Source organism: Xenia sp. Carnegie-2017, unplaced genomic scaffold (assembly GCF_021976095.1).
Source record: "Xenia sp. Carnegie-2017 unplaced genomic scaffold, XeniaSp_v1 HiC_scaffold_20, whole genome shotgun sequence".
Classification (NCBI taxonomy): Eukaryota; Metazoa; Cnidaria; class Anthozoa; order Malacalcyonacea; family Xeniidae; genus Xenia; species Xenia sp. Carnegie-2017.
The window spans coordinates 2,215,312-2,240,229 of NW_025813483.1; the positions used below are offsets into that span (position 1 = coordinate 2,215,312).

The 24,918-nt window shown below is 34.8% G+C and overlaps 5 protein-coding genes and 3 long non-coding RNA genes across 10 annotated transcripts in view; 4 read left to right on the top strand and 4 right to left on the bottom strand.

The window, feature by feature from the left end:
* LOC124442054 (DNA polymerase zeta catalytic subunit-like) overlaps positions 1 to 24,918 on the bottom strand; it is a 45,838-nt gene that overhangs the window by 16,667 nt on the left and 4,253 nt on the right. Inside the window, exon 7 of one of the 3 annotated variants that reach the window (XM_046992576.1) lies at positions 23,059 to 23,136. The exons of the other annotated variants lie outside the window; for them this stretch is intronic. The gene's annotated coding sequence lies outside the window, so the exon portion shown is untranslated. Of the gene's footprint in view, positions 1 to 23,058; positions 23,137 to 24,918 lie in introns of those variants that run through there. 3 annotated transcript variants of the gene reach the window in all.
* The window catches only part of LOC124442131, a 62,228-nt gene that overhangs the window by 13,708 nt on the left and 23,602 nt on the right, over positions 1 to 24,918 (top strand). The window lies entirely within an intron of this gene.
* On the bottom strand, positions 1,797 to 4,210 carry LOC124442035. The gene is made up of 6 exons (XM_046992538.1): positions 3,976 to 4,210; positions 3,414 to 3,884; positions 3,128 to 3,277; positions 2,555 to 2,738; positions 2,272 to 2,434; positions 1,797 to 2,163 (listed from the first exon to the last, which is right to left on the bottom strand). Exons 1-5 carry the CDS (start codon positions 4,063 to 4,065, stop codon positions 2,397 to 2,399), a joined length of 933 nt encoding a protein of 310 aa, XP_046848494.1. The 5' UTR covers positions 4,066 to 4,210; the 3' UTR covers positions 1,797 to 2,163; positions 2,272 to 2,396.
* On the top strand, positions 8,519 to 9,914 carry LOC124442112. The gene is made up of 2 exons (XR_006947128.1): positions 8,519 to 8,877; positions 9,638 to 9,914. It is a non-coding gene; the product is annotated as an uncharacterized LOC124442112 (long non-coding RNA).
* LOC124442059 lies at positions 9,852 to 10,721 on the bottom strand. Its single transcript, XM_046992582.1, has 3 exons — positions 10,595 to 10,721; positions 10,149 to 10,457; positions 9,852 to 9,983 (listed from the first exon to the last, which is right to left on the bottom strand). The coding sequence occupies exons 1-3, from the start codon at positions 10,718 to 10,720 to the stop codon at positions 9,852 to 9,854; spliced, it is 567 nt and encodes a 188-aa protein (XP_046848538.1). The 5' UTR covers position 10,721.
* LOC124442078 lies at positions 16,408 to 17,546 on the top strand. The gene is made up of 3 exons (XM_046992620.1): positions 16,408 to 16,708; positions 17,009 to 17,180; positions 17,289 to 17,546. The coding sequence occupies exons 1-3, from the start codon at positions 16,646 to 16,648 to the stop codon at positions 17,435 to 17,437; spliced, it is 384 nt and encodes a 127-aa protein (XP_046848576.1). The 5' UTR covers positions 16,408 to 16,645; the 3' UTR covers positions 17,438 to 17,546.
* LOC124442110 lies at positions 17,702 to 18,312 on the top strand. The gene is made up of 2 exons (XR_006947126.1): positions 17,702 to 17,967; positions 18,046 to 18,312. It is a non-coding gene; the product is annotated as an uncharacterized LOC124442110 (long non-coding RNA).
* The window catches only part of LOC124442036 (DNA polymerase zeta catalytic subunit-like), a 51,944-nt gene continuing 48,747 nt past the window's right edge, over positions 21,722 to 24,918 (bottom strand). Inside the window, exons 6-7 of the mRNA XM_046992539.1 lie at positions 22,229 to 22,331; positions 21,722 to 21,788 (exon numbers count right to left, since the gene is read on the bottom strand). Of these exons, the coding sequence (XP_046848495.1) occupies positions 21,737 to 21,788; positions 22,229 to 22,331 (155 nt within the window). The 3' untranslated portion in view covers positions 21,722 to 21,736. The remainder of the gene's footprint in view (positions 21,789 to 22,228; positions 22,332 to 24,918) is intronic.

Genomic DNA, 24,918 nt, shown 5'->3' on the forward strand with positions numbered 1-24,918 from the left:
ATACAGGCTCTCAAGTAAGCTTAGGAGACTTTGCAAGCCTGTTTCCTATTTACCATTTCGATGTAAGTCATCATGCCGATGTTTTGAGAAAAAAGAGGCAAACATTAGAATTCGTTGGACCTTGAATCAAGCTTTTCGTAGCGCGATTAATGCTGGTGGCAGCAATGAGTATAACATGTTCTGCTTGGTGCTTAGCGACCGATTTATTCGACTTAATGGGATAAACGGTAAAATGGACATAATCGTTTAGACTGTTTGTCTGATGTGATATGTTATTATTTAAAAATAATTTATAAGATTAAAAAAACAAAAAATTTTCGACTGTTTATATACGCAAATTGTTTTGCATGTGCACAAAAATGTCGGACATTAATAACGCAATATTTGTTGAAGCTCTCAGACCCGCCATGGAGCGAGTAATCACTCAGGAATTTAAAGGCGCTGGTATTTATCTTCCTGGGTCAAGAAGTATAGAAGGCTGTAGCTTTATTGGAAATCTTGTTAGAAAACTCATACCTACGGTCACTAAACTCATACCAAAAGTGTTACCGTCTCTAGGCCTAGCAGCTATATCAGGTGCTATCACCGGAAGCACGCAAAAAGCAGTTGCTGGTAGTGGTGTAGTTAGGAAAGGTGGTGCAGCTGCTAAAGGTGGTGGACGTAATAACTACACAGTTCACGGCGTTACACTTTCAACGGCTCAGAAAAATAACTTGGCAAAGGCAGTCAGAGACGGAACCGGAGTGACTATACGACTTACCAAAAAAGCACTTGACGGCCTTGACATGCTTATGCTTACTAAGACGCAAATTAAGCGCATAATGGGTGCAAAACCCACAGGATCTGGGTTGCATCTAAAATTGTCTAAGAGTCAGATTACAGCCATGGTTTCATTTTATAAAGTACTAGCAATTTTTCTCGCAATAGTCACCATCTTCTGTAATAAAAATAATCACTATGTGTACTTTACCTTGACAAAATACTAATGTCACTTAAGTTAGATTCCTTCTCTTTGAGCAAATAATAATGTTCACTATCCTTAGCAAAAATTTCTTTTGCAGAATCTAAAGAGAAACAAACAAACATCAATTTATTATCTTACTAGAGAGGTTACTAAAATTGACCTCTTTGTTTTAGAATTAAAATCAATCTATTCAAAAAATCCTACCAATTTTAGGCTTTTTGCAATGGGTTGATTTCTTAGATAACAACTTCTGGTTTGATGTCGTTCAGCAAGGCTAAGTGCAACATTAGTGAAGTTTCCAAGGTATGAAGCCAATCTTTTAAAGTAACTGTGCTTTGCTTCATATCGCATGCACCAGCTCGAATCATTGGTCCAAATCTGAAAAATCAAGGACTTAAGTTAGCTAGAGGGAAACCAATGATGTAACTTTTACATGCATTTTGAGTTACATACCATAATTTTATTTATAAACTAAGATACAAACCAGCAAAATCATACCTGTAAATATGAGCTGAGTAATGAACCAAGTAATGCATCTTGGGTATAACTGAAAGCCCAGGATAAAGCTGGGTGAATTTCCACAAAATTCCTTCAGGTATCCTTCCAGGATAGCAAGTTCATCAGTGTTTGTGATTGGTGAAAAACAATGTCAACAATTTTAAGGAGCAACAGAAAATGCATCCACTTTTCTTCATCCTGAGGAATGGCACTGCCAAGAGCTAAAAGAAGGAATTTTCCAAGGCACCACATTTGTCTGGCTATAAAAAGAAAAACCAATCATTTAAATCAAGGGTGATGGTATTTATGCTCGGGACAATCACTACACCTTACCTTTTTGCTTTAAACTATTGTTTTCACTCCTCAAAGTTGTCCGGGTGATTGGTGATGGCTTGTTTTTATCATTAAAATATCCATAATCAAAAGAGTTAAGTCTTTCATTAAGTTGCTCCACTGTTAAAAATTTTTCTTTAAATATGAAGTCCTTCAGCAATCTTTACATACATACTGAAGTACTCCTTCTAGTATATCATGCATTGCATCACCTGGCATGCCATCTGCTACATGAAAATACCTAGAGTTGCGAAGAATTGATCTCCTGCAAAGCCCATATACTTTTTTCAGTTCTGGGTTTTCTTCAATCAGTTCACATTGGCGGTCATGACCAGCACAAGTTCGAAGTGTAAAATATTTTCTAAAAACTGAAAGACTTACTTTAAAGTGTATGTTCCTGGTCTGCTAAAAACCATAATAAAACATTTGATCTATGTTGAAACAGGTTAATAATGTATTATCATAAACATACATACCTTCTGCTTTATTTGTTCAGTGGTCCCCATGCATTGTCGGCAATTCAAATGTCAATGCCATATTTTTTGATAATTGGAACTGTTGCCATAAGGAGTAGGTGAATGTTATCACACTGGGATCGATATCAAGGATCAATATTTCCAGTTGTGTAGTAAACAACTCCTGTCATACAGAAATAATGGCATATGATATAATAAGAGATTCTTATAGCCTTTCATTGCTCATACACTTTTTTACATTTGAGTGACTGATTTAGTCACTATGATGTCATTAAACTATTACCTAACATATGCTTTCCAGTTTTACTACCAAGGGCATTTGCAATTTCCAACTCATCATAGTAAAGCATGATTTGTAAAGCAGTTGAGTCCTTGGAAAACAGAGGATGGGTTTTGAAATACTGGCCATCGCAAACATCCTCAATTACATCATCATGTTTATGTTGCCGAAGATGACCATGGTTTAGCTGAAATTGAAATCGAAGAATGAAAATATTAAATTTATTAATAAATTAAATTTATTATTAACCAGCAATGGAAATGTCTGGTGGTAGGATGGGTGCCTTCCTACCATCAGATATTTCAAATTAAAATCAGGCTATTTTCATATTTTCATGAAATAATTGGAATATATTTCTGGAAATGTGCTCTAATAAACGCATGTCATCATTGTTTTTGCTTTCATGGAAACTAACACAGTAAAACACACATAAAGTTCCTTTTATGGTTATACATAGAACATGTATTAATATTTTGCAACCTTGTTATTGATATGGGTACTTGCAAAGATGTAGTTGTCATAGTTTGATAAACTTGCCAACATAAAAAAACACAACCATGCTATTAACAATCTGACCTGTTCAAGTACTCCTTTTACATTGAGCATTTTTTCCAAGGATTTAAGCAGTGGTATGTACATGATTTCGTAATCTTTAATAACCTCTTTGCACACAGTCCTTGAATGTCTTTTCACAACTCTGTGTCCAAGTTTAATTCGTCTGGGTTGCTACAATTAAAACAATGATTATGCATAACAAGCACTAAAGAGCAGCTGGCTCAAATATGTTAAAAACCTCAAAAAACTTTATCCAAAAACTCTAAACATTCTAAAAAAAGTCAAAAAACATAGAAATAAAACTTACAACTAAGCCAAAATGCTCCTCAAAATAAGCATTCTGTTTATACTTTGTGGAAATATGTTTGAATGGATTTGAGATAGCATGTCCTTCATCAAATAATTCATCAAGACCTGGCACATCATTATAATTTAATCCAGCTTTCTCTAAGCAATTTTGCAAACCGTGTTTAATTGCTTTGACTGTTCCTTGGACAAGTTCAGTGGAATCTTCTACAATGTTATCCACACATTTTTGTGTGAGCAGATTGATTTCTTTTGTTTTTAGAAGAAATTGAGCCTTTTTGTGTTCCATTGCTTGAACAGAGTCATCAAGTTCATTTTCCCTGTTGAATTCATCAATTAAGAGTTCAAGGCCATCCTCATCAGGACAAAAATTGTTGTGAGTGCTACTCGCTGATTCAACGCAACATAGATGACGTGAGTTTAAGTCAACATTGGCGTGCTTTCTTCTAAGATGACTTTTGTAAGAGTTAACCTAAACAACAAATCCGTGAACGCACTGAATAAGTAAATATTTTTAACAAATAACAAACAAATCAGTGTCGTATCAAGAATCAAAAGCTTACCTTAGCGAAGGTAGAATTACATTCTGGCACTTCGCAGAGAATATGCAATCTGGCATCGTGTTCATTAACAGCGTCCAAATGATGCAACATTCCAGCGACAGACGTTGAAAAAAAACGTTGCACATACCTGACAACACAATCGTGGCATAATTAATTGAATTTTTACGAATATTCTTGCGTCACTAGTCAAGTGACAACACCGTTACCGTTTGTTAGAGCAATGAATGAGTAAAATCCATTGAGCTCTAAAAGACCTGGAGGGGCAAAGGGGCCTGGACCCCGTGGTCAAAAACATGGCGGTAATGGCGGATTTTGGTTGTCAAAACTTCCACTTTGAGAAAAATTTTTAACATTCGCTCCCTCCCGAAACCGGAACTCTAACACTGCTCAAAGTAATGACAACCAGCGAAAACAACCACGATACCGTAAGCATAAAATATTGAAATAATCCTTCAGGTTTTTGTGAAATAGACACACACATTTAAATGAGGTAAATCTACTGTAAAATAACGTATATTTTTTCAAGTAATGCTTTAGCTATATTAGAAATAAATATCAAACGGCAATCTTTACACTGTCAATGTGTGTTAAGCTTTAATGCATAATCCCATGCGCAATACTTGTGTTTTTGACTGTTTGTGAACAGCTTGGTGCAACTGTCTTTCTTGAATAGATGGGTAAATCTTAGTAAAAATGTCCAAAAAGGAGTTAGAAAAAGTTAGCTTACCTCTACGACTTAAGTCGACTGGAAATATATTATTAGTAGGTATGTAATTTTTTGAGTTTTTTTTGGTAGGATTGATTCTGGATGTCTTATAAAGTATTATGATATTCTGATAAATCTACTGAGAACTTATGAGGAAAATATCTTGAACTAGGAGAGCAAAAGAACGAAATTCAGAAATTCTATAATCATGTTGCTGGTTCTGTTTTGAGCCAAGATATTAGAAACTGGATTGTTATTGACAACCATGGATCTACTACTGAACAGAACTACATTAATTTCCCATTGAAAATATGATTTCTTAAATTAAAGTGCATTGGTTTCTCTGACATAACACTTTTCTTATTGCTGCATGAACGCAAACCTGTTTAAATAATTATAATGTAGGTGAAGATTTTTAGCATGTTGTATAATTGTTATTGTACAGTCATTATTTATAATATTATGGCCTTGTGTAATGTATGTCAAGAAGAACATATTAATTCTCAAAAATGCTAACCTTCTTGCACTATTTTCTCTTGTGTCCTTACAAATTGCAGTTACCTATACTAATTTTTTCTAGGTTCAAACAACTTGACAAACTTTTGAATTTTACATTATGCCTTTGAATTTTTCTTTTTGTCTTTTGGTAAAAATATCAGTGAATGACTTAAAAATCAAGTTTTCTAAAATAGTATTTTGTACAAAGAAACTATACATAATTGGAAAAGTCTCATGTTGAAGACAGATGTCACTTCTTTTACTACATTGCTACTCTTATTCTTTTAAATGATATCGTAATTCTTCAAAAGACATAAAAAGTTCTTTGCCATCAATTTTTGCTTCTTCCACATTCAACTTCATTGCAACCAATGCATCTTATGTGAATTTTTAATCACCTGGAATTGAAAAACGTATGGATTTTGTCAGATGATGCAGTACTGTATTTAATGTTTCATGCATGTCATGATAAGCTTTTCTTGAGCAAATATTTCAAGGTAGGAGCAAAATTTGGCACATTGAACAAAGTAGTTTTTATCTTGATTTTGATGTACTAACCTGTTTACTACACTGTGTAACAAACAATTCATTTACAGAAACACCAGTTGGCATTTATAAAACTTTTCGCATAAAGCAAACCTTTACACACCATCATCATGCTTGTCCAAATCTGTCAAATTGTCCAGGCTTGCTGTTTAATACAGGTATTTTTTATTGTATGACATGGACCAAAGAGCTCATTAATTAATCCTGCACTGCATTTGATTTCAATACAGCTCTGTCCTTAATATTTGCTTCATATTTTCAGAAAAATATCATGAAAAAATCCTCCATTTCAACTCAGTTGAAACAAGGAGTTTTAAGATATGCATATCTTGATAAGAACTGGTTGCTTTGCCTCGTCTAGCAATCGATTAAGTAAAGAACAAATAAGACTGGATAAACATAACTTAAATTATAACTTAGGAGTAAAAACATTCACAAAATATATGCCATCACACTTCAAGTATTGACTTAAAACAAAACACTGAACACTTTAAATGCTAAACAATCTTACGTTGCTTACCGGTGTCATGAAATGTTTCCTTTTCTGGCATTACTTCAGCATCCGTATACCAAACAGGTTTGCAGCATGTTTTAAAGATAAAATTTCTAACAGTTTTTGTGCTTGGCATTGATATTTTATATAATCGCAATTGTGGTTGTCAAATCCGGGTGGGCGAAAAAAATTTCATTTTATGAGCCCGCGTCTTTCCGCTGACTTTGACAACCAAAATCCGCCATGTTTTTGACCACGCGGCCGCGCGCTGATAATTTATAGTAATTTGGTTGACGTTTCCCCTCCAGTTATTATAGAACTCAATGGTCGGCACTAGATCATGGTCAACTAACGTACGCGCCCACATATTATTCTTATTATGTCAGCGGTAAGTAACAACTGACGAATATTCATGTAAATGTTATTACCATTGGTAATTACCTATAAGCTGTGACAAATCACTAAAATATAGAATAACCATTGAGAATAACAAGTTTCATATGCGTATTTAACCGATATGCGGCTAAATGACACGAAGAATTCTTTTTGCGATTTCAGGTTTGGACAGTTTTACTTTTTAACACATCTATTGTTTTGTATTCTTTGTATTTTACATATATTGTCATATGCTCAACGATTTTAAATCATCATAACGATACTCGAAGAAGCAATGAACAATATACAATGAACGTAACAGTGACGTATCCAGCCCGTTTTATTTAGCTCTGCTATACAATTATTTCTTTGTTCACTAACTGTAAAAACAACAGATTTCTAAAGAAATGTTTATTGATAATAATATCAAATTTACATAACACGACCAAATTATCTTCCGGGCTCACTACACAACTGTGTAAAATTTATAAGGTAAATTTATTATTTCTACATTTTCTAGACAGTATTAGTTATATGTCCCCAGTTAGTTGTAAAAATAAATACCATGTCCATGATTCACAAATAGAAAATGTTAATTTTGTTTAATATTATTTACAGATATATACATACATGATTTGTCAAGGGGTTCCAATTTGAGCAATTACAGTGTACATGTTTGCAAGCAAAAGTGAAGCGATACATGATTATTTTTATGTTAGATGCTTACAATTACTATTTTCTCACAGAATATAATTTTTTGAATGGCAGGTTTGCATTGCATTCTCAATGTGGGGAAACATCTCGATTTTTTGTTCTTCAAAGCATTTGACCAGATGCAATCGCATCTTCTCCTGCAGCCAGGTAACAGAGCAAGGGTTCACACCATTAGCCAAAGCAACAGCATTTGCCACAGCAAAAAGACCACAATCTGATGATCCTTTTTGATGTTGTTGGAGAATCACTTTGACGTTTAAAGAACCATCCTGTTTTTGAAGGTTTTTGTAAACATTCTGGAGTTGCCTTTTTAATGATGAATTCAGGTTGGCACTCATGGATTCAAAGACTACTATTTCACCAGTTATGGATGTAGAAACCACCCAGTGGTTACCAATATTATGACATTGAATTGCTTGGGTGATATTTTCAGGAATATTTATGAGTTTGTTACTGTATGTGACTGCTACGACTGTGTTCAGACCTCCCACTCTGGTACCAAGATCACCTATTAATTTCTGTGCTGCATCAATATGGTCATCTGAAAGCCATCCATTTAGATTTAGAAGCACGTCTTTCTGAGCATATGACAACTTTATTCCTTGAATATCTACCCAACACTCCTCAGAATTTTCAATTTTCTCATTGTTGTTCATTTTCATCTTTTTTGCTAGTTGCTCTTCAATTACTTGTAATTTGCATTTCTCATGCTTCTCTTCTTTTTCAAGCTTCTCTTCAAATACTTCAATCTTTTCACTTCTTAAATCAGCTGCTCTTCCCACTCGTTTACCTGGACACCTCTTGCATTTTCGTTTTGGCAAAGCAGATTGTGACCTACACTTTAAAATTTGTTTCTTTTTTGGAGATAAGGACTTGTTTTTCAATGAAATTCCATTTTCCTCAGGATGATTTTTTCTTGTGTATTGTATTACCTCTTGTAACATCTCCAGGGTTTTGTCCAAAACTTTCTCATCATCCAAAATGTAAAGCTCATCCTGAATTTGTTTGACTTTTTGAACACACTTATTTCTAACATTTTGGATTGAGTTGGAGCAATAATCTGTTGTGGTAAGAAAACTGTCAGAAGAATGAGCTTTTTCATAATCAGGACATTGCGCAAAGTTTTCTGGCAGTGACTTGTGTTTGATATCAGTGTGAGTTGGGCTTATAGTGGCTTTTGGTTGAATTATATGGGGATCTAAAGTAAATAGGGGATGATTGGAAAACTTCACTCCAATTGATTCCCACCCAACATTTGGTTGTTGAACAACAGCACAGATGTGTTTACAAGGCATCTTCCGACTCCTGTAATCAAGACATTGGCAGGAAGGCATTTGGTCGTTTGATCCCAAAAAAACTTGATATGTGGATGATGAGCTTGTGACAGTGAAATGTTTTGTCGTTTCCATCTTGATGTTTTTACTTGGAATGTCAGATTCCATCCGTTGAATAATATGAGAAACAACATACTTTGGTCTATTGTGCAGGAACTTTGGGATTTGTTTGCTATAGGACTTGTATGAATCGGATGATTTGATATTCTGTTCCTTATATCTATAAAGAGAAAATTGTAAGTACACTTATACTTTTTTGATTATCATTAAAGCTCACTGATTGCAAACGTCTTATAAAAAAAACAGTATGCACAATACTTTTTGTAGCTATCAGGCAGGAACTGTGTTAGTAATATATTGACGAGATCACTTATCGAATGATTTCGTCTGTCCTCTAAATATGAATGCTTTAACCAGTTATTTTGCCTTTCCACTCCGTTGTTTGTATAAATGGCAACGCGCAACGATTCATCCCTGTAAAAACGGACCCATTTCTAGAAAAGTAATGTATATATTTATATAGACACACATAGGTTAGGTAGTATCAGTTTTGAGCAGTTTAGCGTACTGATATTAAAACGCATGAAATAGAAGAGATTAATACCTGCAAGTGTAATCCCCAAAATTCATCAAAGTATTTCTGCAGTTGCAGCGATTCTTTCCACAGATGGCTGTTTTTCAATGCATCAATGTTTTTCTGTAATGCGATTTGACTTGTGCTATTTGCAATATTTCGCAGCAGTTGTAATAGCTCATGTTTGTAAAGATACGTTCCATTACTGCGCTTATTAATCCATTCGTTCCACGCCTTCTCTCGATGAAAATCGCAAACATGAATGTGTGTTTCTAACCCAAAAAAAACCCATTCATTAAGTAAGTAAGTTCGTCAAAAACATTTTCTTCAAAAAAGGCTATTGCTTTGTTTCGTCTTACTTGGAAAACACTGTTTGATTGCTCCAATTTCAGCTAATGAAAAATCAACCATTATGTTTTTAGGTTTCCACAGTGGATTCTCTTGACTGATGATGTTCAGGACTTCTGATATGGAATCCATGTCCTCATTTTGGGATATGAAGACAGCAACAACGATGTAACAAACATTTGATCGGACACATAAGAAAAACAACGGCAGTGCATACCTCAAAAGATGCGAATTGGAAAACTTTAAAACATTAACTTTCCAAGTGACAAGAAAATAAGGTATTTTGTATTACCTACATGTGCGATAAGTGGCATCCATTAAACACATTTCGTTCCCATAACGCAATAATAAGCGCTTCATCCAACAAGACTGATATACGAAAAGAAACTTCCTCTTCTCCAGACCATTTTCTTTCAAAAGCTAAAAAAAAAACAAGAGAATAAGTACATGTCAGCGTAGTTTATTTGAAACAGAGGCATTCAAAGGAAAAATAGTTGTGAAATTGTTGATATCGTTTTTTAAACCCATGCAGGGTTAATATTTTCCATAATACCTTACCCTTTAAAAGTTCAACTTTGACGTTACCTGACAAAATATAAAATCTTTTGGGAAAGCTTCACTCCATTCATCGCATTTTATTTGCAAATTTAATTGATCATCCTCTGCCTTTTTTTTTCCAATACGTGAAGTGTTTAATATATTTCGTATATCATTATCTGTTGGATAATACCGTCGACTTAATTCAGATGGTGGTTCTTGCCCGCGAAACAATTCCGTTTTGACAAAATTTCTCAAATGACGTCGGACTTCTGCGACACTTCGAACCCCCATAACATCCATTTCTCTTACTTTATTTACAATTTGAGGAAGGATTGGCTCGCGAAATTCTGCTTCCTATAAAAAGTCACTATAGTTATTCAATTTCCTATTAGCAATTTTCTCACGCAAAATTGACATTATCAACCCACTTTAATTCTTTAGTAGAGAATGGAAATGGTATTGATAGGCAAAAAGTGTTCATAGCACTGTACCTCGCCGTGTGTTACATGAAACATATGACTGTTTACTCCAGGAAGTTTTAGCAGAAAGAGATCCATTACATTGACTTTCTTGCCAGCTGACAGATCATTTTTTAAAATAGAACTTGCCGTTCTCATTTTCCTGTCTGGTTTTTTTCCATCGCCACTTACTTCAACCTGGAATTGTCACAAAAATGGACAAAATGACCTACTTATCTGAGAGAGCATTTGTTTTAGAGCTATACACCGCCTTACAATGCATATAACAATGCCTTCTTACCGCATACTCGGGAAATTTCAGAATTCTTAAAAGTACGACTTTGCTGGGACATCCTAGTTTTTTTGAAGACTGTAATAGCTTACGATGTTTCCGAAAGGTGTGATCATGATTCTGAAAATATTTTTTTATTTTACGTAAACAGAATTATCATCATGTTGCACTGTTGCAATAATATATGCATTAATTTTATACCTCTTTCATTTCTATAGCTCTCTGTCTATTTAGCTTTGTGTGTTCATCAATATCTTCACCTTGGTGACACTGATAATGCAGGCCACCGGCAGATATGAATGGCATTCCGTCGAAAGATAAGGAAACCCCGCAAGTTTTTGCGGTTGTGCTCCATCGAATTCTTTCAAATGAACCTTTCTCAGCGAGTATTTCGTCTGTAGTCTTGTCTATTAAACACTTACATCAGTTCATTCATGTCATCATTAAGTATTTGGTTCATACAAGTCATCATTAAATAGTTGGTTCATACATGTCATCATTAAATAGTTGGTTCATACATGTCATCATTAAGTCTTTGGTTCACACATGTCATCATTAAATAGTTGGTTCATACATGTCATTAAATAGTTGGTTCATACATGTCATCATTAAGTCTTTGGTTCACACATGTCATCATTAAGTATTCGGTTCATACATGTCATCATTAAATAGTTGGTTCATACATGTCATCATTAAATAGTTGGTTCATACATGTCATCATTAAATAGTTGGTTCATACATGTCATCATTAAATAGTTGGTTCATACATGTCATCATTAAATAGTTGGTTCATACATGTCATCATTAAATAGTTGGTTCATACATGTCATCATTAAATAGTTGGTTCATACATGTCATCATTAAATAGTTGGTTCATACATGTCATCATTAAATAGTTGGTTCATACATGTCATCATTAAATAGTTGGTTCATACATGTCATCATTAAGTCTTTGGTTCACACATGTCATCATTAAGTATTTGGTTCATACATGTCATCATTAAGTATTTGTTTCATACATGTCATCATTAAATAGTTGGTTCATACATGTCATCTTTAAGTACTTGGTTCACATGTCATCATTAAGTACTTGGTTCATACATGTCATCATTAAGTATTTGTTTCATACATGTCATCATTAAGTATTTGGTTCATACATGTTATCATGCTTTAATATTTAAAATTTAAACAAAAGTTCTGCTTTAATATATATATATAATTTTGTGAAAAATCTTTCTTCACCACTGCACAATAACCAAAAAGTAGTATATCTCTGGACAAGCGTATGCTTTCTGCATTGAAGTTATTATATAATATATACCTATCAACTTATTTCTGTTTAGACAGCGCCACCCACTGCGAGTTCGTTTTTAATAATCACCGAATACTTCCAGCATTTCTTCTTTGGAATTGCATATTACAATACCTTCGTCTAAACTGCTGTTGTTTTTTGCTTCACTCGCCGCATACTTCATTGGAAACTCCATTTTCGAAATAGCATTTGGCAACAATTCCATGATGATTTCCCGCGCTTTTTATGTTTAGATTCTCATAGAATATACGTATGGCAAGTTGCCATTTTACAATGTAGGAAAATATGAATTTTTTGTTGCTCGAAAAACATTTAGCCAAATGCATTGTATCTTCTCATATAACCATAAAATCAAGAAATGGTGCATTCAATGCTGTTAGGGAGGTGGGTGCATGGAAATTGAGCATTCTTCATGAAATTATGGATGGTCATTGCAGAGCACAGAGCACCCCAACCTGACAAAGATTTTTTGTTTAAAAAATTGATAAAGAAACTTGTTCATATTAAGTGGTAATATTGTTTGCAAACACTATGACATCATGCAATGACTTTTTACAATTACATTTCACTATTTGAGAGAGTTGCATCTAAGGCAAGTTATGTTCTACAGCACTGGGTCTATGCCACAAGCATAACAAAAGCAGGTGGGAGCCTTTTAAACTGTTCGAAAAATCCTTTGACAATGGAAGGAATCATATGCTCAAAGTTTTTTCTGAACAATCTGTTTTTCCATAATAGAATTTATTTTAGTGCTCAGAGATTCAATGTGAAAATTTTTGCCAGATATGAATGTAGAGAATACCCAGTGTTACATGTTAAGATATATTGTCACCATTTCTTGTAAAGTATTTTCAGGAACATATATGAATTAGCTACTGTGATTGATATCACAACTCAACATTTTATCTGGCTGCACCTGTACTAAGATCACCTATCAATTTTTCGTGATAAATCAATATGCTCAATTGAAAACATCCATTTCATTTAATGAGCACTTAAGTTAGATTGTGGTTCACTGTGTGGATGGCACTTCTGGAGACAATGAGTTTTCAAAATTTCCTGACAATAACTTTAACAAAGTTAAAAAAGTTGCCACACCTGTACATTAACTCAAATCAGAAAATTACAAGCAAGTATGGACAAACAGTGAAACACATTAAACACACAAACTTTATATTATTATGCAGGAAGTTTGGAAAAAAATTTGAAGATACGAATCTAGATAGGTGTGTTTATCATGTATGTTGTATCTATAATAATTTTTATTAGTACTACAAATAACAGGAAAATATTTAATATCATATCTATAATACAAATAGAGTCCATTTCTACTTTATAACATTACTTTGTTGTCCTTAAGTCCAGTAAATCTGCAATTTTTGAAGTACGGTTATTATATTGTAAAGTACTATCAATCCATTACTTCTGCAAGGCAGACATTTCAAAGAAAGTACATCTCACCAAAATTGAATTGAAATCTTTGTAATCTTTTCTCGCTTTCTCTATTGCCAATTTGCCTTATTGCCATATGCAAACGCAATGTGTAGTGCGGTAAAATCATTCTTATAATGAATACATGAATATTCGTCAATTGCTACCTACCGCTGACATAATAAGAATAATATGTGGGCGCGTACGTTAGTTGACCATGATCTAGTGCCGACCCGGATTTTGGTTGTCAAAACTTCCACTTTGAGAAAAATTTTTAACATTCGCTCCCTCCCGAAACCGGAACTCTAACACTGCTCAAAGTAATGACAACCAGCGAAAACAACCACGATACCGCAAGCATAAAATATTGTAAATAATGCTTCAGGTTTTTGTGAAATAGACACACACATTTAAATGAGGTAAATCTACTGTAAAATAACGTATATTTTGTCAAGTAATGCTTTAGCTATGTTAGAAATAAATATCAAACGGCATTCTTTACACTGTCAATGTGTTGTTAAGCTTTAATGCATAATCCCATGCGCAATACTTGTGTTTTTGACTGTTTGTGAACAGCTTGGTGCAACTGTCTTTCTTGAATAGATGGGTAAATCTTACTTAAAATGTCCAAAAAGGAGTTAGAAAAGTTAGCTTACCCCTACGACTTAAGTCAACTGGAAATATATTATAAGTAGGTATGTAATTTTTTTGAGTTTTTTTTGGTAGGATTGATTCTGGGTGTCTTATAAAGTATTATGATATTCTGATAAAGGAGAGCAAAAGAACGAAATTCAGAAATTCTATAATCATGTTGCTGGTTCTGTTTTGAGCCAAGATATTAGAAAACGGATTGTTATTGACAACCATGGATCTACTACTGAACAGAACTACATTAATTTCCCATTGAAAATACTATTTCTTAAATCAAAGTGCATTGGTTTCTCTGACGTAACACTTTTCTTATTGCTGCGTGAAGGCAAACCTGTTTAAATAATTATAATGTAGGTGAAGATATTTAGCATGTTGTATAATTGTTATTATACAGACATTATTTATAATATTATGGCCTTGTGTAATGTATGTCAAAAACTTATTAATTCTCAAAAATGCTAACCTTCTTGCACTACTTTTCTTATGTGTCCTTACAAATTACTAGTACCTATACTAATTTTTTCTAGGTTCAAACAACTTGACAAATTTTTGAATTTTACATTATGCCTTTGAATTGTTCTTTTTGTCTTTTGGTAAAAATATCAGTGAATGACTTAAAAATCAAGTTTATCTAAAATAGTATTTTGTACAAAGTAACTACACATAATTGGAAAAGTCTCATGTTGAAGACAGATGTCGCTTCTTTTACTAGATTGCTACTCTTATTGTTTTAAATGATATCGTAATTCTTCAAAAGACATAAAAAGTTCTTTGCCATCAATTTTTGCTTCTTCCACATTCAACTTCATTGCAACCAATGCATCTTATGTGAATTTTTAATCACCTGGAATTGAAAAACGTATGGATTTTGTCAGACGATGCAGTACTATATTTAATGTTTCATGCATGTCATGATAAGCTTTTCTTGAGCAAATATTTCAAGGTAGGAGCAAAATTTGGCACATTATTGAACAAAGTAGTTTTTATCTTGATTTTGATGTACTAACCTGTTTACTACACTGTGTAACAAACAATTCATTTACAGAAACACCAGATGGCATTTATAAAACTTTTAGCATAAAGCAAACCTTTACACACCATCATCATGATTGTCCATAATCTGTCAAATTGTCCAGGCTAGCTGTTTAATACAGGTATTTTTTATTGTACGACATGTACCAAAGAGCTCATTAATTAATCCTGCACTGCATTTGATTTTAATACAGCTCTATCCTTAATATTTGCTTCATATTTTCAGAAAAATATCATGAAAAAATCCTCCATTTCAACTCAGTTGAAACAAGGAGTTTTAAGACATGCATATCAGCATATCTCGATAAGAACTGGTTGCTTTGCCTCGTCTAGCAAGCGATTAAGTAAAGAACAAATAAGACCGGATAAACATAACTTAAATTATAACTTAGGAGTAAAAACATTCACAAAATATATGCCATCACACTTCAAGTATTGACTTAAAACAAAACACTGAACACTTTAAATAGTAAACAATCTTACGTTGCTGCTTACCGGTGTCATGAAATATTTCCTTTTCTGGCATTACTTCAGCATCCGTATACCAAACAAGTTTGCAGCATGTTTTAAAGATAAAATTTCTAAAGTTTTTGTGCTTGGCATTGATATTTTATATAATCGCAATTGTGGTTGTCAAATCCGGGTGTGCGAAAAAAATTTCATTTTATGAGCCCGCGTCTTTCCGCTGACTTTGACAACCAAAATCCGCCATGTTTTTGACCTCGCGGCCGCGCGCTAATAATTTATAGCAATTTGGTTGACGTTTCCCCTCCAGGTCTTATAGAACTCAATGGTAAAATCAGATCAATATTAAGTGTCATTAAGTGCATTTCTTTGTTCAATTAGTTGAGAACTTGCGGCGATTGGTCGATTTGGTCACATGACATCCCATTACGCAAAGCGGCACGTGCCTGACTGCCTGTTGCCGATGTATGTAGTCGCGTGGCGTGTTTCTAAACTTGTTGTGCTTTGTTGAAGTGCATTTAAGCGTTTAAACTTTTTTATTGTGGACAAAATGGAAATGAACAAACAATCATCTGTCGCTGACGTTATTCTTTTTTGAAAAACAACAAATTGGATGAAATTGTCAAAGATTTTAAAGGTATTGTCTCATCCTGAAATGTAGGTCGCATGTGTGAGGGTTGTTGTCTCGTGCATAAATCTAGTGTAGAAAATAATTCAAAATTAGATTTATAGATGACTTACCTTGTTTACGTTTTGCTAGCAGGCAGATTTGGTCGAGCGCTTTTAGAGAATGCCAACAGCAATAACGTAATTTCATTGACGTTTTGCTTCTTATATTTTTAAAGCTAATCAAGTCGACGGCGAGGATTTTTTCAATTTAGAACCACATGATATTTATCAGATGATTCCTCGAATAAAACTTCACAAGAAGTTTACGTGTATTTGGAATGACGTTACTCAAAAGGTAAATTGAAGCCTTACAGGTTTTCTACATAAAATGGTTTAGGTATGGTTTGAAGTATCAGGCATGTTAGCCTAATGAGAGGGTAATATTCATATGTGCATGGTATACTTTACTAGATTCTAGTACTATAAGCAATTTTAATTCAACAGATTATATGTAGCATATGAATTTATGAATATGAGTTTTTTGCCAATTATTAATCTGCCGCTGTCCATGAGTATGTATGCTGTAGCAAAACTGTCTGTTGAATCACAATTACTTAGAGAAAGATAATTAGTTTTTTGGTTGAATTTTTTCCAGCTGAAAGCAGAGTTAGGACATATTTTGGAGAAGAGTGATGTTGTGCAAGACATGAAGGAAAGATGGAATTTGCACAAATATAAAATGCTGTCTGTTATTAAAAAGACAAAGCAAAAGAATGTCAGCAGTATCCTTGAAGAGCTGGAGGATTGTCCAGTTGAAGATGAGAAAGGTTGGTGTAAAAATCAATAAGTTAAAATCCCTATTTATACTGAAGTGTTAATGCTTTAGAGAGTGATAATGGTAATATATTCATTCTATGCTATGTTGATTATTTTAGAGGTCAAGAACTGCTGTATAATGGCATGTTTGCCTTATGTGTTAGATGACCAATGCACCCATCGAGATATGAACAAAAAGCTATTTTGGGACATTGTTGATGTAAGAGTTGATATTGTCACAAATAATATTTTCTGCATAAATGTGTGAAAAAATTGATAAATAATTTTATCTCTGTTGAAGGGTAAAAGCTTGGGGGAAGTTCAAGAGATCATTAACAAAAGTTCGTCTCCTAGACTCCTATCAACAGGAACATTAAGAAACATTCATTCAATAATGTTGGTGGCTGAGGGATGATTGTGGCAAAGCTGAAAACGGAAAATATTGTCAACGCAGTTATTATTTTACTTAGTTCTTTTATACTTTTAATGCTGAGTATCCTAAAGGCGTTAATGGACATTGCAAAATGTATTTATTCTTTTAGAACATTTGCTTTTAAATTCAAATGCAATTGTAAGGCTCAATTGCCAACTTTTGTCGATCATTTTATTTCTTCTATGAAGTAGAAAACTTTTGTAGTGTTAATTAATGGCATGTAGTAGAGATTTTAAGTATTCTGTGTTTGCAAAAAATGTGCTATTTATAATTGTGTGATTGATTTTCTTTAGCTTAGTTAAAAAGATCCTCTATATTGGTCAAATGGTCATGGATATGCACCTGAAAAAAATGCTTATTTAATGGTAAAAACAACCAAATAAAATTGGTCAAATAAATTGGTAAATTTAACCTTTTTGTTTTTGGTATTTTGACCAATTTAGGAATTGGTTGTTTTGACCTATAAAAATTGTTCTTCTCAGGTGCATTCAAATGACCAATTTTTTTTGGTCATTTTGACCAATCTATTTTTACTGTGTAGAACATTGGATTCCAGGGTTAGAAAATTACTTGATCATAAAACTAAATGGCATTTTCAAATCTTGAAAAAGTTTGACGTAAAATAATATTAAATATATAATTTTATTTTGACTATGTTGATTAAATCTACTTCATTCAGTAGCTAAATAATTGCAGGCTACCAACATGTATGAATTGCATTTTTTAAATGTATGCCATTGTATTTAATAAACGCAGTGTTTTGGGAGATGTACCCAAAAGCCAAGAAATGAAAAGAAACGTGAATATTCATGATAACTACGATAAATAATGTTATGACAAATGGCTTCACTTGGCCCCAAATGTGGACACTGTTTTTTTTCCAAACCAAAACGAAATGGGAGGGAAAACTGGCGGATCCGGTAAAAAACCCTCCAATAAAAGAAAAATAAAAAATTTAGAAGAATTGCCTCAAATTTTTGTAGTGTTTTATGATGTTTTATATTTTTGTTGTTTTCAATGATCCCGATGATCTACTTTAACATGCAGCGTAGTCAGATCGTGCGTCTTATACAGTCGTATAAAAAATTTAAATTTACGGAGCAATAAAAATGTGGGCTGACTACCCTATTGACACAGCAAATATTTTTTGTTCGTACAAAAGAAACGCAAACTTTTGTAGAGCACAAAAATGAAATAGTGCAGTGTTAACAAAAATTGTAATCAACAGACGAAAAACGAAAACTAATAGCAGCCATATATAAATCATGTATAAAAATTATTCAATACGTAGGGACCTGACCATTCAACTGCCCATAACAATTAAAAATGAAATGACTAAAGAGACGTTATGACTTGCATAAAAATGATTTTTGATGTCTGCTAGACTTTTCCGTTAAATCTTTCTATGTTGCCTCATTAATTGATAGCTGGCTTTCACTCGTGTCTTTTGTCAGAAAATTAAACAATTGTGAACATTTAGTTATACGGAATTTTTAACGGTCGAATTTGAAAATGCGTTATACTGATAGACATTATGGATAAATAAATTAGCAAGTGTGAATCTTATAATAACGACGTTTGTTTCTTGGTGTTTCTGCCCGACTTCGTCGTTCATTCATTGTCCAGTTAGAAGGCCTACAGACATAGCTACTCTATAAAAAACACGTTATAAATGTCAGCATAATGAAGGAACAAAAACAGAAATTAATTATATTGAAAAGAACAAAACTTTAATACCTGATTTCCAAGGGTTGTCCTGGTCAGTTTGATCCAGGCGACTTGGTCGGTCTCTTCCTTTTTTTTCACCGCGTAGTTTTTACGTTGTATCGTTGAAATTAATTGTAAAATTTTTATCTTAGTAATTCAATGAACCCTACTTGCATCATTGCAATTTTCTTAATAAACGTTAAATAAAATTACTAAAAAGTAGCGAGTGAAAGCCAGCTATTTTCTCACAGCAAGTGACATCTTTTATCGACACTTTTTAAGTTGGGTGTTTTTCATGGTTAAGTTTCAAATTATAAAGATAGACCATCAGGATCCTTTTTAACTATCTCATGCAGTTACTCATACAAGTTAATTTTAACACTTATATCTACTCAACTTACAAACCACAAGATATAGATCGTGTTTTTCCACTCGCTTGTTTTCCATCTTCGTAGAATGTAGTCCATTTTTATAGTGCAATCACTTCAATGTAAATGTTCATACGTACATATGCCGTTATGCGATGTCCATTCAACATGTCGATACCATTCCATACACGAAGTAAGGAGCATCATCAACCAATAAAGAAGCTACTGATATGATGAATCGCCATTTTGATAGACAACAATTCACAATGCACTGTTATGGTAACTTCAAGCGAAGGAAAAGGGACCGCCCTTCAATACCCCAGTTTTATCATTACTCAAAGAATGCTTAGTGCAGAGTTGATCTTCTGTGAGTATCAGTTGACCACTTTTAAGTGGGTTCATATAACAATGGGGCCCATCATCATTATATGAACAAACAACTGACATCAACAAAGAATCCAAACTACAATGAACATTCTTGGCCATGAATCACCATGACACATGAGTAATGACAAACTAGTAAGAGTAATTGAAGTGAATGACACAGGTGGTAAAGGGACTTTCACAACTCCATTCTTGTGGGATCTACAATATAAGAAAATATGAAACACATGTATGAGATTTCATGATGAATAACTCTGCATATGACGTTAGTTTGCGTTTTAAATTCTTAATCAGATATATTGAGAATGAGCAAATTGTTATATGTTTTCTGTTTGACTATTTAAACGGTAGAACATTCACCTTCATTGCACGAATAGCTTTAGTGAGTTGAGTTTGAACGATGTAACAAGTTTCACAAGATCAAAGGCTTATAATCGTGATGAAAGCATTTTACAGTGAAAGCTTTCAAATTACGAGGCCAACACTAAGACCAGTTCATTATCCCATGTAACTCATACTTCAGTATTCGTCAGTAAAAAGATAGGATTTACCTTTCTTCCTACAACGTTAAAGTGAGTAATTTTCTGTTGAAGTAAAACACACGAACATGTTTTAATTGACGTCAATTATTATAATTGTTAGGATCATGTCACCTTTCACAAAGACAACAAGTAATCCTTCAATGCGTTTTTAAGGCCTGTTTCAAACATTGCATTTTGCATGTGCCGAATGTATTTAAGACAAAAGATAATAAGGAATTTTATCTCATTATCTTTTGTTTTAAATGCATTGGGCGCATTAAAATGCAATGTTTGAAAGGATTACTTGTTGTGAAAGGTGACATGCTCCTAAGGAGCCAATCACAATAATAATTTTAGTTATGACGTCAATTAAAGAAACGTTAACATGTTTAAATTCGTGTGTTTTACTTCAACAGAAAATTCAAAGTCAAATGACTACCGCTAAGGTTGTTGAAAGTTAAATATTCGCTGTGCAAATTATTTACCATCCAGTCATAGTGGACTTTGCTCTAAGAAACTTGACAATTTACAAGGTGTAAATACTGTGAAATCAACTCTAAAATCTCGCAAAAAACTTTTTCTCAATGACCAATGAACGAAAACGGTCACTTTCAATTTCGCGTTGGAAATGGGCTCTTGGTAGATAAATGAAAAATGTGCCACAGGAAAACAAATAGTAAAATATCTTCGCAAAGTGAAAGTTTTAATGAGAAAAACATGTTATTTTATCATTATGAAAATGTTATCTATGTTCTTTTCACATGCTTTCCTTGACTTTGAAAAATGTTCAAAAAACAATAATTTTACATGGGTAAACAAAGAAATTGTTCCCGTGAGATGAAACGTAACATGTAAAATTTACATTCCATCTTTACTAAATGATGTTTGTCGAACGGCTGCTGTACATTTAGGATGAGAGAGAACTTTCTGCCTGCGTGGGAATTAAACAAATAAAATTACATTAAGATGATGTATGTTGTTACCATTGAACATGGAACGCTACCTGAAGCAAATAATTAAAGCCAAATCTTACATCCAGACACGCGAGATTACACGCAAACACGCGTGTTTAGTGTTTCGAGATTCTCTCGCGGAGTGAAAATTGATTGACTACACGTGTCCCCCGCAGTCCTCGTCATCACCAGGACCATCCATTAAGACAAACGTAAAGGTGGTTTCCAGTCCATTTCCTCTTCATCCTCCGAACTGCAATTGAAGAAGACAGCTACTCAAAACTTTAGAGAAGATTGATTGTTTTTTATTTAAGATGTTTACAGTGTTTGTACAGGATTATGAAAAGGAGACCTTTGGGAGAACTCGATCAATGATGACCAGAGTCAAAGGCTTGTACCTGCTCCAAAGTTCTCACAAACGTCTCCGAGGTTTGCATAAGCCTGTGTAAACACGAAAAACATCTTTTACTTCTTTTATAAAACAACGATAATACAAAACAGACAAATTAAAAACAATGTTTTTCCCGTAACATGTATTCATGATTGATTTGGAAATTTTCTTAGATTGATTTCAATAGATTGAGCTCAGATAGGTTCGCTCATGCCAAGTTTGCTAATGTTAACTCAACTATAGACAAATCAACGCACGCATTTTTCTGTCTTTATTTTATAAACAAAAATGGATACTTTTACCTTTGGGAATCATGTTGCTCTTCATCATCTTTCCAAAATGGCTGTGACATTGATATTGATTCTTTATCTTCATCAATATCTTCATCATGTTCATCATCACTACCTTCTCAATAAACAATAAAATAAAAAAGATTGATTGAAAAACTTCATATAAGAGAAATTTTACTAAACATAAATGCAACTGTACACAATCACCATTGATATCCATGTCTAATTATGGTAGTTTTGATCTCAATACAATATTCATATAATGGAGTGTTCAGTCTTACTTTGTGAGCCCGCAATATGAGAATATTCATGCAGCAGTGTTTCATTGTCATCCTTATCCAAACTCATTAAAATCTCCACCAATTCTTTATCCAACTCTCCAGCTAAATAAATGTCTTATATTAACAAAAATTTAAGTCCTTGAGAGAGAAAAAATTATTTTTGGTGAATAATACATGAATTGCTGGCCTGGCTGGCTTGTAGTACATCTTTAACTGACTGATCAACAACTGGACTATCCACACCCACATCTAAAAGAGAAGAAAATAGAAATAATCTATTGTATGATTATAACTTGAAATAAGTTGCCAAAAATCATCAGAACCTTGGTTTATTGCTGCTTCACACTGCAGTTGCTTGCCTTGTGACAAAATACTTTGAGACAATTCTTTAAAGTCTTCGGGTGAAAGAGATTTTTCCATTGTGTCCAACTCACTTTGACTGCAAGTTTATTTGAAGTTTATAAAAACATAAAGTTAAATCATAAAACATCACAAGATCATATCTTACATCACTTTGTTTCGTTCATCAATAATTTCTTTGATTCTTTGTTTAAATTCTTTCTCAAGATTCAATACAGGTGTTTCAATACCAGTGTGCAAATTAACGGTGTGCAATGTGCAATTTACACATCGTTTTAGCTAAAATGAAAACAGTTGCACATCACTTTTTCAAACGATATGCAAAAAACTTCATTATTGATTACTACCACATAAATTGAAAAAAGTTTTCAAGCTTAATCTTTACTGATCTTTACTTTATAAACGAGTGCGCTGCACGACATTAAAATCCATGTTGACACAATGTCATCAAATTCAAAGACGTTGTCACTTTGAGACTGGTAAGTCTGTCTACAGTCAACATACATGTTGCTTACATGCTTATGACAATAGGGATGTAATACATTATTAATGTCAATTTTTGCATTTGCGATGTTTTGTAAACCGTTACGTACTGTTACCTGCAGCGCCTCACGTCCTGTTTTGCAGAGGCTAACCAGCTCTTCGGACTCGACGTCAGCTTGAAAAGACGGAAGTCCTCCATCAGCCCGCACCTTGGGCAGAGTACCGCCCTCCTCACATTACCATCGGCGAGACTGAGCTGAAAAGCGTTCACCAGTTCACCTACCTGGGGTGTGTTATCACATCAGATGCGAAGATCGACAGGGAGCTCGAGAACAGACTGGCCAAGGCAAGCAGCGCTTTTGGCAGACTGTATAACAGAGTGTGGAACAACAATTCTTTGAAGAAATGCACCAAGATCAGCGTGTACAGAGCCTTCGTACTCACCACCCTCTTGTACGGCTCTGAGTCGTGGGTAATCTACCGTCACCACCTACGCCTCCTTGAGCGCTTCCATCAGCGCTGTCTCCGCACCATCCTCAACATTCACTGGAGTGACTACTTCACCAATGTTGATGTCTTCAAACAGGCGGAGATCACCAGCATCTAGGCCATGCTACTGAAGTCGCAGCTACGTTGGGCAGGGCACGTTTCCAGAATGGATGATCAGCGCCAGCCCAAAATTGCCTTGTATGGCGAACTTTCCACTGGCCACCATGACAGAGGGGCACCGAAGAAACGCTACAAAGACTCTCTGAAGAAGTCCCTCGGAGCCTGCCATATCGACCACCGCCAGTGGTCTATTCTTGCTGCTGACCGTGATGCCTGGCGTCGTACTGTCCACCAGGCTGTCTCCTCCTTTGAGGACTCTCGTACAGAGAACTTGAAGGAGAAACGCCGCAGGAGGAAGAACCGGGAAGCTTCAGCAGCCTTACTTGACGTGACCTTTGACTGTAGCCGCTGCGGCCGAACTTGTTTGTCTCGCATCGGACTTGTCAGCCACGAGCGTGCCAGTAGTCGACGTGGACAGCGTGCCTGTAGTCGACGTGGACAGCGTGCCTGTAGTCGACGTGGACAGCGTGCCTGTAGTCGACGTGGACAGCGTGCCTGTAGTCGACGTGGACAGCGTGCCTGTAGTCGACGTGGACAGCGTGCCTGTAGTCGACGTGGACAGCGTGCCTGTAGTCGACGTGGACAGCGTGCCAGTAGTCGACGTGGACAGCGTGCCTGTAGTCGACGTGGACAGCGTGCCTGTAGCCGACGTGGACAGTGTGCCTGTAGTCGACGTGGACAGCGTGCCTGTAGTGGACGTGGACAGTGTGCCTGTAGTCGACGTGGACAGGGTGCCTGTAGTCGACGTGGACAGTGTGCCTGTAGTCGACGTGGACAGTGTGCCTGTAGTCGACGTGGACAGTGTGCCTGTAGTCGACGTGGACAGTGTGCCTGTAGTCGACGTGGACAGTGTGCCAGTAGTCGACGTGGACAGCGTGCCTGTAGTCGACGTGGACAGCGTGCCAGTAGTCGACGTGGACAGCGTGCCTGTAGTCGACGTGGACAGTGTGCCTGTAGTCGACGTGGACA

What these genes read in the sequence shown, in the direction of transcription:
- LOC124442035 (XM_046992538.1), bottom strand. Translation starts at nt 4,065, where the DNA reads ATGTTGCATCATTTGGACGCTGTTAATGAACACGATGCCAGATTGCAT. An exon ending in GTAATTCTACCTTCGCTAAG is followed by an intron (nt 3,885 to 3,975) that starts GTAAGCTTTTGA and finishes TTTGTTGTTTAG; the next exon opens with GTTAACTCTTACAAAAGTCA. An exon ending in TAAAAGGAGTACTTGAACAG is followed by an intron (nt 2,739 to 3,127) that starts GTCAGATTGTTA and finishes TTTCAATTTCAG; the next exon opens with CTAAACCATGGTCATCTTCG.
- LOC124442059 (XM_046992582.1), bottom strand. Translation starts at nt 10,720, where the DNA reads ATGAGAACGGCAAGTTCTATTTTAAAAAATGATCTGTCAGCTGGCAAG. An exon ending in TTCATGTAACACACGGCGAG is followed by an intron (nt 10,458 to 10,594) that starts GTACAGTGCTAT and finishes GACTTTTTATAG; the next exon opens with GAAGCAGAATTTCGCGAGCC. An exon ending in AAGATTTTATATTTTGTCAG is followed by an intron (nt 9,984 to 10,148) that starts GTAACGTCAAAG and finishes TTTTTTTTTTAG; the next exon opens with CTTTTGAAAGAAAATGGTCT.
- LOC124442078 (XM_046992620.1), top strand. Translation starts at nt 16,646, where the DNA reads ATGATTCCTCGAATAAAACTTCACAAGAAGTTTACGTGTATTTGGAAT. An exon ending in GGAATGACGTTACTCAAAAG is followed by an intron (nt 16,709 to 17,008) that starts GTAAATTGAAGC and finishes AATTTTTTCCAG; the next exon opens with CTGAAAGCAGAGTTAGGACA. An exon ending in TCCAGTTGAAGATGAGAAAG is followed by an intron (nt 17,181 to 17,288) that starts GTTGGTGTAAAA and finishes TGATTATTTTAG; the next exon opens with AGGTCAAGAACTGCTGTATA.